Source organism: Mytilus edulis, chromosome 6 (genome assembly GCF_963676685.1).
Source record: "Mytilus edulis chromosome 6, xbMytEdul2.2, whole genome shotgun sequence".
NCBI classification, from domain to species: domain Eukaryota; kingdom Metazoa; phylum Mollusca; class Bivalvia; order Mytilida; family Mytilidae; genus Mytilus; species Mytilus edulis.
In genome coordinates, this window is record NC_092349.1 from 81,914,036 (window position 1) to 81,927,016 (window position 12,981).

Sequence of the window (12,981 nt, forward strand, 5' to 3'; positions counted from 1 at the left end):
CTGGGTTGTTTTAGAAATTAAAGATGATAAATTTAATAGGAAAACAAGAGGTATTTTGAATAAATCCTCTTCTTAAACAGTTCAATAAAACCTAGTAGTTTTATAATAGATCATTATGGCATTGCAATTGGAAATAATTGATAAAGCAACAGAACCTGTCAAAAGTAAGTTTTAAATCTAGTGCTACTTGTATAGCTTCAAAATCTACTTGGTTTGTGAATATTTCTCAAGATAGTGTTGTTGAGATTTAAGATAGGCATGTATATTGATGCATTGACTCATTATTATTAATGTAGTAAAGAACCTGTATGAATCATGAGGTTAGAGACAGTTTCTCTGCCTTCAACTCAAGCAGAGTTTGTAGAGAAACCTGCTGCTTTATTCGAATTTTGCCAGTAGAGGCTTACTTTAATGAAGATTTAGTTCTAAATTTTGATCTGAACTACTGTAGTGATACTGTGCATGTATTTGGGCCATGGCTGTTGATAGTCCAGCCGGAGCTGAATTTGATACGTCTTTTGATCCTGCATTAAGGTTTTCAGAAGCCTTTAAGGCTTCTCTTAGTGAGATTAATGGTCCATTATCTCAGCCTGTTTGTTGAACAGTTTAATCATGATTTTGCTTGGAAAACCCCAAAATTTTTTAAAAAGGCAGAAAACTGTGTCTAAGTTTTCTTCTGGACTTTCTGTGACTGTTAATAATACTACCATGTCAGTAAATATCAAATCAGGAAAATATCAAGTTCATGGAGGAGTAATACTATCACCCTGAGAACTGTGAGAATCCTAGTGTTTTTAGGATAAATAAAAAGATCGAAATGGCACTGCCTAGACAGGCCAACTCTGTGGTTTCAAAGATGCAGGAAACCCAGAGATACTTTATTAAGGGGTTGATCATCACCCCTTTTGTTGTATGAATGAGCCATTGGATCTTGATAATACAAGGATTTTATTGTAAAATTCTATTTGTTTGTTTGACCATGGGTTTCTGGTTAAACGCATAGGAGATGCTCAGAAATATCTAGATGATTAAACTTTTATGTAATTCTGATGTGATAGTTGATTTATCACGTTTTTAGTTATGATTGTATGAAGCAAACTTGGTGATTATACAAAGATTCTAAAGCAAATTCTAGATTCCTTGGAAGAGGTTCCAGGTCTAGCAATTAATTTACTCCCAGCTGTTATGGGAAAGGCAATATCAGTCTTTTAACTGCGGAGGCTCTGTTGGTCAACAGGGCGTATACTAGTAGGCAATTCCCTTCATTGAGAGGGAGAGGTTTCCCAAAAGGGAACAGAGAATCTCAAAGAGGTCACATTTCTCAACCAGTTGCTATATACAGTAGATAACTTAAATATTATGATTTGGAAAATGTTACTAATGATCTATTGATATTATATTTAATAAGAAGTGGTTATAATATTATTTTTAATGATGTACCACAAGGTTCATCATTTTTTGATAAAATACATTTCACCTTTCATAAGGATGAAATAATTTCAGAAGTCCAAAAATTTTATAGCTAAGGGAGCTATTTAAGAGGTTGATCGATCATTGGAAAATCAGTTTATTTCCTATATTTTCTTAGTTCCTAAGAAAGATGGGTCTTCAAGGCCTGTTATCTATTTGAAAAATTCATACAAACTTAGCTTATGGCTAATCAGCATTTGGAGCAGGACCATTTATCTTTTGTTTAGATGTAATTCTTAGGGATAATTATCTATTATATAGAGAGAGCTAACATCAGAGCTAACATCTATAGATCTGACAGATGTATATTTAAGTATCATTTATGATTATATCACAATTTCCTGATTCATGTGGAAAGGACATTGCTATTTATGTTCTTTGTTTTGGATTGGCTTCTGCATCAAGAGTTTTTACTAAGGTTTTAAAACCTGTCTATGTATTTTTATGAAATAATGTCACTTGAAGTATATACATGCTATAGTTTATACATTGATGATTCTTTTATTATGGATCAGAATTTAGAATGTATTGTGAATTCAGAAGAAGTGGTGCAAATTCTTGATAAGCTGTGCTTCGGAATAAATTTTGAGAAGTTGGTACTCATTCCTTGGAAGCACATTGTTTTCCTTTGTCTCATTATTGATACTGAGCTATTTAAGTTTTTTCTGACAGATGAGAAATGGTAAAATTATCTTCCTTGGTAAATTCTTCTTAAATAGAATTGTGTAACTGTATTATAGATGATTTGCGTCATATATTGGTCTTGTGGCACTTGCTTTTAATGCAGTATCTGTGGGAATGTTACATTGCAGAAACATGGCGAGAAATAATGTTGAAACTCTGTATAGTTGTTACAGTGTTTATTATCATCAATAGGTGAAATTTTTAACAATTTAAAATCAGAAATTAAAAATTGATTTATAGACCCATCCAAATAAGTTTTTGGATTGGACCAGATGCCTTATTAGAAGGATTTGGGATCCAAATTTGAAGAAAATTTTTCTGTTGGTAGATGGAGCTTCTTTAAGAACATGCGCTCATTTCATATAGATTTCATAGAATTGTTGGCTATATTTTTCTTTTGGAGAGAACTTTTTAGTCACAGAGAGTTATACAATCAGAAAATACAATTTCAGTAGCTTTTATTATGCAATAGGAGGTATAACCTCTTTGTCACTTAACATGCTTACTACAAATATTTCATTATTTGGGCTTGGTGTTCAAGAAAGAACATTTTTATCACAGCTCTTTATATTCCTGGTAAGAAAATTTTGATGCTTATCATATGTCTAAAAAATTTACAGATTCAACAGGATGGCAATTGAAAGAAGATATATTTGTTTTGTTGTTATCACGTTTTCATTTTCAAATCTGTAGATAATTGTTTCATTGTCTTTTGACCAACAAGCTCCGTTCAGAGATGTTTGTAATTTTCATGGTCAGAATTAAGACCTTATATTTTCCCATCTTTTTCATTGTTGGGGATAATTATAAAGAAAATTATTAGTGATAAAGTTCAGAAGGCTCTTTTGATTATTCCTTTTTGGCCTGCTCAGAGTTGGGTTTCTTTGCTAAGACCAATTTTAATTTATTTGGCAGTTAAACTGCTAAGCATAAAAATAAGTAACAATGTTGCATTCTGAAGAATGCTTTTCCGTCAGGAAGAGACTTAATTTAACTGTATATTGTAAGAAATATAAGTGAACCAACACCTGAAGGGTTGATTGTGCGGTAGGGTAAAAACATGTGTATTATATTCAGGAATCACTTTAATATAAACAGGAGATTTCAGAATCATTTGTAAAATATATTTACACTTCATGTTGGAGATCATGCATCTATGATCAAGCATTATCAATATTTTTTGAGAAATTTTATTATTTGGTGTGTTCAAAGAGTACCAATTCCTTATCACCATCAAAAAAGGATGTTATTGATTATTGAAATTTTTTGTTAACACAAGCTTTCCATATTCAGCATGTTTAATGTGATTTTTACTTTTTCTATGTTGAAACAGACTTGATCCTTTAAGAAGTAGATGTTACTAAATTTGTTTGTTTACTACATGTATATGTGAATGGTTGCTTAAACCTGAATCTACAATTGAAGAGTTAGATACTCTTTCACTGTGGAGATGAATTTAGTGCTATCTTTTTTAAGTTCTTTATATTCATTAGAGGATTTAACATCCAAGACTGTCTTTTATACTTGCATCTTTATTTGCCTTGACTACAACTGCCAAAGTACAATCTTTATCAGCTGTAGATTTACATTCTATGTCTTTCATTCAGAGACATGGCACTTTATTTTTTCATATACATGAGTTTTTGAAAAATACTAGATCTGTTAGTTAGTCTACCTAATGAGGTGATCAAGGGTTTTGATAAACCAAAACTTTGTGTTGTTAAGACAATGATTTATCATGTTTTGTGTACAAAATATGTGAGAGAATTCATCTAAGTCTTTTCGTAAAGTTTAGATAGTTAGAGAGAGTTCTAATTTTAGCCGAGGTAAGGTTTTACTTTACTCATTTAGAGGAACCTCTTCATAAGTGCATTTAGCTTCAGGATGTTCTATTAAAGACATTTTGGCAACAGCTTAGTCTGGACATATGGTAAAACTTTTTATAAGTTCTATAACAGGAAAGTGAATAATATCAGTACTAAAACACTTTTCTTCAGTTGTAGTTACTGGATGATCTTGTGATTTCTATGCTTTATTAAATGTTGGCATTTATATAAAAATTGATTTTAGTTTGTGTCTACACTTCAAACAAGCTAATACATTACTTGAGACCGAAGGCGAAATATGAATAAGAATGTTCCTTCATCCAAGCATATCTTGGATGTGCAGGATGAAGGTCATTTTTAGAATATGAGCCTGAGGCTCGAAAGTAATTAATTCCCATCCTAGGGATTATCAGTCAGACCCACCCTTTTCAAATGGGTTTTATATTTGGTCGACACAAACTTGCTATAAATTATGACAAGTTATTATGGAACAGGTGCTTATATACTAGGGTCAAGGTCACTGGCCAGCTATGGTCTGGTGGTTATAGTTTGTTTCTTTAAACAGAGATATTACATGTAAGCTTCACCCATCATAGAGAAGTTAAGCTAATTCATTACTTTCGAGCCTCAGGCTCATATTCTAAGAATGACCTTCATCCTGCACATCCAAGACATGCTTGGATGAAGGAACATTTACTAGTATGCATGATATCAAATGAAAAATATCATTCGAGTAAATATAAATGTAGATTTTTAAAAACTTTTGTACAAAGTGTATAAATAATTATTTTGACGCTGTGCTATCGAGACATTAACATTATATCAAGTGTAACACTGCTTAGATACCCTGTTCAGTATTCAGTTTTTATTTTATATATATAAATAGGGGATGTTTATGATTGCCAATTAGACAACTATCAAGTTCAAAGAGGTGGATGTAAGAAATCATAGGCAACCGTATAGTCTTCAAAAAACAGAACACCAATACCGTATAGTCGGCTATAAAAGTCACATAAATCAATTATTTGATATGATATTTTTTTTAATTCATTATTCAATAAAATGTAAACCATTAAAAAAGTTAAATGACAAGTATATTGACTTCTGAGGAAAATTAATAAAAGAAAGTCCCAAATCAAATGGCAAAATCAAACGAATGAATAACAACTGTCATATTCCCGACTTGGTACAGGCATTTTCTTGTCTTGTATCAATGTCAAAAATAGGGATAAAGCAGTCAACATTATGTAATTATCTTAATCACTATAAAAACAAACAAATATATACAAAAACATTTACAATAGCAGAATATCACAATGACGGGATGAAGAAGTACAGAGCCACGTGATTTGAAATAAAAGAACACAAAAAGGCATAAAGACAATCATAGAAGCAAACATGAAAGATAAGAATACATCAAGAATGTGTCTAAAGTACACGGATGCCCCACTCGCACTATCCTTTTCTTAAAAGGTTTTCTTTTAATTTGGTAATTATCTAATTTGGGATTAAAATTAGAAAGATCATATCATAAGCAATAAGTGTACTAAGTTTCAAGTTGATTGGACTTCAGCTTCATCAAAAACTACCTTGACCAAAAACTTTAACCTAGACGGACGAACTAAATCACAGACGGACGGACGGCGAACGGAGCCACAGACCAGAAAATATAATGCCCCTCTACTATCGTAGGTGGGGCATAAACATAATCATAGAACAAAAGCACAATGATGGGATGTATAAGGACATAGTCACGTCAAATGGATACCGTCAAAAACAAACCAAACAGTAAAACTAATATTCATAAAGACAAATAAAAGAATACGATAACACGTAATTAAGATGATAAACAAGGTGATTACCAATAATCTATACTCAAGACCATCATGTTATAATTTTGAATTTGGTACGGAATATTTATCAAGAAGTACCTTTCGATGAATTTTTCTTCTAGGACGAGACATTCTTTGATCTACCGTTGGTTCATCAAGTTTCTTTTAGATATCAAATAAATAACATAGGAGATTTAGAAAAACAATTTCACGATCAACATATTAGTCGGTATCTTTGAATTATGAAACGTCAAAAATTGAAAAATTATTTGCATTAGCCAATTCAATAAATAGGGACAATAACAGATGTAATTCTACCAGAATATAAAATACACTTCATATACAACCGATGCTAAAACGGCGTCGTATTGATGTGAGATCGTTTTAATCAAGTGCTGTAAATTTTAAGTGAATGTCATTTAAGACACTTAAATGCGCCTGTTTCAAAATCGAATATAGGAACATTATGATACTGCATTTTATGTTTTTGTATTTCTCTCTTCCCACAAAACAACAAGCTAACGAATTTACCAAACATGACATGTACAAACACACTTACTTTCACAGCGTGTTCCAGACATTCCTGAAGGACAACGGCATGAGAACTGTCCGCTGGCTGATACTGTACATGTACCTCCATTAAGGCATGGACTGGACATGCATGGTGTAACTGGAATTGTATGTAAATGATTTTAGATTAGGTGAAAAAAAAATTCAAAATGTTTATGGAATTACTTGACAGTATAATAAAATATCCGACCGTTATATAAAACAAAATGAGTAAATGAGCAATCATTATTGTGAAAAAGTGCAAATTCAGGCAACGGTTTTGTTTATTTAAATCTAATTCTTATGCAACTTTTTACTTTTAGAAATATACATATATATATATTCCGCTGTTTGGTCGGGTTGTCGTCTCTTTGACACAATCCCCATTTCCATTCTCAATTTGATCGATAACAAGGAATGTTTAACGTTAAAAAAATTGTACACAAAGTTATTGTCAGATGAACAATTCATTTACTTTTGTAAATAAGTATTTCGTTATAAGAATAAACTGACAAATTAACTTTTTTGCCTCCAACATGTAATCCTTTGAAATTAAGTTAGGTCGACCTTACATATTACAAAAAAAAAGGCGAATCAGTGATATGTTTTTGTGTTCTGTTGTTCCTTTTAAAATTATTACACGATGATGATTGCTGTACCCATATTTTGACTATTTTACTTATTATGTCTGTTCAGTTCACGCATCATTGTAAATATAACGGAATTTGATGAGACTGTCATCAAAGGGAAGCGGTTTAGCGTTATAAAAATAGGTTTAATCCACCATTTTCTACATTTAAAAATGCCTGTATCAAGTCAGGAATATGATAGTTCTTGTCCATTCGTTTTTGATGAGTTTTGTCATTTGATTTTGCCATGTGATTATGGACTTTCCGATTAGATTTTCCTCTGAGTTCAGTATTTTTGTGATTTTACTTTTTGTTTGTTAATAACTTTCATCATCAGTTCAATTGAAGAATAAAAATATCACACCAGAAAATCAAGGCAAAACATGAATAATACAAAAATAGAGAAAAATATAGTTAATATTTTCAGTGGGTCTTTCAATCTCAATTGTGTCACTACATATATGAATCCCTCTTAGGAAGCTTTTAAAAGTTTGGTGACTATTAGGAAACTATACTTGAAATAAAGAGTCCAATAACAGTAAAACTGTGAATTATTCAGTTCTATGAATAACATTGAGAATCGAAATGAGGAATATGTCAAAGTGACAAAAACCCGACCGAAGAACTGAGCACAGCCATTCCATCAGCGCCAGTATATCTTTCCAAGTTAATATGATATTCTAAACGTTTACTACCATGATAATCTTGATGAATTGGTGATATCTGCACAGAAAGCAATAGAACATCGATTTCAAAGTTGTAAATTTGTTAACTTTTTTCACCTGATTACGGACACCATCACGAGTCAATTAAACATTGTACAATATCCATTTTACAATTGACCAATGAAATGTTCTAATTGTCGTACTGTAATCCTGTCCTCGATTGTGGCATCACGAAATTTGTATAAATTTAGCAACATGACGATTGACACTAGTGGATCAGATATATGTCAACCCTACCAACGCAGCTGATATAGACTCAGCTTTTAGTTGGTTTCTCTGTTTTGTTTAATGTTTAGTGTTGTCTTTTTTTTTTTAGAATTGTTAAATTTTTCGTCGTCGTTTGTATTCCTATCGTCTTTTCAGTTTCATTTCGACGTTTGAGTGTCCTCTTGTAATTTTCCACCTATTTCTATTCACTTGAACTTACTGAAAACCAATGATATCATTTATCATGCCAATACGAAAAAAAAAAACTTTTTTGTCTCATGTGAGCCTCAGGAACTGATATTTAAATTCCTACAATATACTCCAAGTTGTTATTCATAAGTTATATAAATGTAACTTCTAATATATATTTTCAACAGAAATACAGAAGTCCACATAATTTTTAACCTTAACAATTTCATATCAAAATCCTATGTAGTTTGAACATTAAAAGCATGTCTTTTAGTGATATAGATAATGAAACATATTTTAATTCTTTTAGATAAATTGAAACGAAAAAAATAAACAAACCTTCACAAAATGCACCAGAGTATCCAGTTTTACATAGGCAACGACATGTTGTTCCTGCTTTACTTTTTGTCCCTCCATTCCTGCACACAAATCTGCTGCATGAATCAACTGCAAATATAAAAGTAGAAGAATAAAAAGCAAGCGTTATTGATCTTAAAATGCGGAATTACCTTTTGGTAAGGGACTAACATTATCAAATGTGATATTTGTAACCGAGAAGACATTTTCAACAATTGAATTATTCTGATTATCGTCTGAACAACTGCAATTTTCATTAAGTTGAATTACGTAGGGTTTTTACTTTTTAACAAACAGTTTAGAAATGTTGTATAATTGCCAATTCTACAAGAATATACCAAAAATTTAAAGACACGGTTAAGGCACAATCGCACATCACAGTTAAGTGTGCGAGTAAAGAAAGCTATTACGTACACATTCGAAGATCAAGATATATACCAAAATAATAGTTTGATACCGGTTCTAGGCATTTTAAGTCAACAAGCAAGGAACAAAAGGGTGAAAAAATAATATGACAAGTTGGATAACATTTCCCTCCCAAAACTATTTACTTTCGTTCATCTTTAGATGTAGATCGTCTGACAAAACTCCACATGACATCTGTTTTTAAGTCCTAACTTGTATAAAGTAAACAGATACATTTTGACAATAAGTTTTAGTTCAATTACCTTCGCATGTTCTGCCCGAATATCCCGTACGACATACACATGCATACGTCTCGCTTGTACTGAAACACGTTCCCAAATTTCTACAAGGATTATTTGAACATGGTGTTACTGAAACGGAAAAGATGTAGGAAATAGAAAACATTTTTAAAATGTGAAGAGTATTTCGTAGTACAAGTGTTTATCCATGCTTTTCTTTGTTATCAGAGAATGCATAAAAAACTTTAACAAAAATTGGAACATTAATGCTATATTTGTTTTCTTACAATTGCACGTCGTGATTAGCAATCTCAGTAATTATATTGAAATATGTTGTTCATTGACGCAAAAAATGTTTTGACCAAATCATGTTGCTTTTAAACATTGCATTAAAGAATAAATTTGGCAATGCCAATTTCTTATTTACCCCGTAGTTTCCAATTTTATTTGTACAAACAATTTAGGATTTTACCTTCGCAAGTTTTCCCAGAATATCCCGTTGGGCAGTGACAAGAAAAACTATCTGTTGTCATAGAGCAGCTCCCATTGTGAAGACAGGGATTATTTGAACAATGGGTAACTGAAATATAAATCTATCCAGATTTTTTATATTCGAATTAACTTCACAACAATTTTGTTCAACTTCGAAATCCACTTTGCAAATACTATGAATTTGGCGATACAACATTATCGTCATAAAAAATGCTTTGTATATTATTTTTTGCAACCAAATGCAGTTATCACATCTTTTGGGGACTTTATTTTAAATTTTTTTTTTTTTTTTACTTTTTTTATAGTGTCGTGTAATTAGGTAAAATTTAGTAATGAATGATTCTACTCAACATATACATATATAAAATAGCTTTACTTCAATATGATAATTCCTAAATATATGCATATACAAAAATTATTTATAAAAATATGGATGATAATATAAAAAAGTATCCACCATCTTTTATTTATTACCATCGTCTGTGTTGTTTTGGTGAATATTTATGAAGACTTTCTTAGACATACATACATGTTGTATCTTTGTGACGCTTTACCCGTCTCAATTCTCAATATAAGGTTATTTGTTTAAATGTTTTTTTTTTATCTTTTATGTTTCTCTCCTTTTGCTTGCTTAGTATTTTTTATTGGTGCTATAATAATACAACCCAGCTTGTGAAATGTGTAAGTCATTAAAATGAATATGTGAATGGTTTTAGGGTTTTTGTTAAAAGAAACTGTTTACGTTTTCCCTAATGTTTAACAGGACGAATTGTTAGATGTTCGAAATCTACAAAGTGCTTTTTTATCGATACAAAGTTGTGAATTTCGACTATTTGAACAGTAGTCAGTGCATCTGGACTGACATGATTTGAAATGTATGACGTAGAATCCTAAAATTCCTGTTTGATGACTTAAGAAGTAATTAGGACATTAATTATTTCATATTAACTCAGCTAACCGTTTGAGGTCCTTTATGGCCACAAAGTCTTGACATTTGAACGTATTTTTACGTTCCTGGTTTTGTTATGTTGAGGTTTTAGAGTTTCATGTTGAAAGATTTGTACAATCGTGAGCTACATGATGATTGTCACATTTGGAGCATCTGCTTTTTTGTTTTGAGGCAATTGTGATCATCCAAGGTGTTTGGCGGGGTGCTTGTTGCTTAGTCTTTGTTTTTGGGTTGTTTTGTAATTTTGTAAACTGTTTCTTTATCTATCGGTCCTTCTTGTCTTTTTTTACTTTTGCGTTTTTTTTTCGGCTAATGAGTTTGCATGTCCCATTCGTTTTTTTGCCTCTCTTCTTATCCCGAAAGAGTTTTCGAACGCATGACAGGTGTAACTTGTAATGTGCATTATTTAATGTGACCTCGAATATGTAATCGATATATATTTGTGAAAAGTTAAGACGCCATCTAATTAACTACAGAGTTGACCTTCTATGACCATATAAGCGATGTAAACATAAACATAGATATAAATAGATTAAGCAACTCGTGCAATTGGATTTTTATAAGTCTGTTAAATTTTGTATTATATATTAAAAATTTATGTTTATCATCGTTTTTACCTTTATAAGAATGATTTTTTGTGGATCGAATCAGTCAATCAAATTATTTACCTTTGTTTAACTTTCAATGTTGACATTCTTTTCCTTTAGATAACCGTACACGGACAATGCATGCGTTATTCTACCTCTTTCTACGGGGTTAAAATGGAGTTCACATGAATACGGATTTAATGAGGTCGAATTATTCACTTGCAAATGAATAATTCATTATCAATGTTTGACAAAATTGAACCATTTTAGCTGATAAAAGCAAATTATTATTTTACTATTTCACTTTCATTAATGATTGAACCAAAACAATCATACTTTAGATTTTTTATATACCTCGTAGCTAGTGCCCCTTTAACAATATCAATGAAAATATCAACAATCAGACGTGAACTTTTATTGTCAATACTACGTTATAAATTAATTCGGCGATATGCAAACTTCACATGATGATTAATAAAAAAATATAAAAAATTACCAATTCATAAGCTTTTAAAAATTATTAATATTTGTTCATCCTTGTTTTGATTACTGACAAGCAGTAAAGTAAAACACTAGGGGAAGCGCAAAAATCGAAGGTACTAGTAACGTGTGGTAAAATGATACAGCAATACTATACTACCTCTTACAAGCATAAGTTCTATAATACGATTTTATGGCCTTGTACTTTCACTATATTCATCGTCCATTATGGATATCAATTTTATATGTTAAACAAATTGTAGGCGTGTGAAACAATTGTATACAATTAAAATGAATTATTGGTGGTGTTCATGTGCAACAGAAATATTATTATTGAAAAATTAATACCTGCGCAGGTTGGTCCAGAGAAGCCACTTCTACATCTACATTTACAGGTTGTACCAATAATAGATTTTGTTCCTCCATTAGCACACGTATGACGAACACACGGATCAACTGTAAAAGGTATTAAAGTATAAACTACTACTAAATTCAAGATAAAATGATAAATCTTGATTAATGAATTCATTTTTTCATTCTAGCTGAGGATAACGTTGCAACTCAATGCAAAGCTTCGATGTCTTGTTTAGGATTAAATGTCCTTTAGAACTTTATTTCAAGCGTTTTCGATGCATATTATATAAGATTTCAGATTTTAAAATATTTTAGGTTCGTGCACATAATTAAAGACATAAAAATGTCGGGAAAAATCGCATCTAGTGACGTTACATTTGTATCTTTTACGACAACGCAGTATGATGATTGTGTGTAAACAGGAATGACAACTCCTAGTACTTAACCACTTAACCATCTGAACATATAAAGAACGGATCAAATTTATTTACAACCACTGGGTCGATGTCACTGCTGATGGAATTTTAATTCCCCGAGAGTATCACCAGCCAAGTAGTCAGTACTTCTGTGTTGACTTAAGTTATCATTGATATGTTCATAATTATAAATTAACTGTTAACAAAACTTTGAATTTTTGACATGCTAAGGCTTTTCTACCTCAGGAATAGATTACTTTAGCTGTATTTGGCAAAACATTTAGGAATCTTTGGTCCTAAATGCTCTTCAACTTCGCACTTTATTTGGTGTTTAAACATTTTTTTATTCCAGCGTCACTGTGAGTCTTTTGTAGACACAGCACACGTCTGGCGTATAGAAAAAAATTATTCCTGGTATCTATGATGAGTTTATTTATTAATATATCATGCGTTTGCCGATAATTGCTTACATCCGTTTTGAAATAATTTGGAGGACTGTTGTTTTATTGACAATCAAATCACAACTCCTTAGTTTTATAAGTATTCACCAAAAGCACATTGTTTGAATTTGCCGCAATGTTTAAGTCTTAC

General features: G+C 31.3%; 1 protein-coding gene across 6 annotated transcripts in view; it reads right to left on the bottom strand.

Annotated features, from left to right (window-relative positions):
• LOC139528645 (neurogenic locus Notch protein-like) overlaps positions 1-12,981 on the bottom strand; it is a 156,500-nt gene that overhangs the window by 4,807 nt on the left and 138,712 nt on the right. For all 6 annotated transcript variants that reach the window (XM_071324731.1, XM_071324733.1, XM_071324729.1 and 3 more), the window contains 5 exons: positions 11,969-12,076; positions 9,585-9,692; positions 9,137-9,244; positions 8,451-8,558; positions 6,372-6,482 (listed from right to left, as the gene is read on the bottom strand). In XM_071324731.1, coding sequence (XP_071180832.1) covers positions 6,372-6,482; positions 8,451-8,558; positions 9,137-9,244; positions 9,585-9,692; positions 11,969-12,076 — 543 coding nt within the window. The remainder of the gene's footprint in view (positions 1-6,371; positions 6,483-8,450; positions 8,559-9,136; positions 9,245-9,584; positions 9,693-11,968; positions 12,077-12,981) is intronic.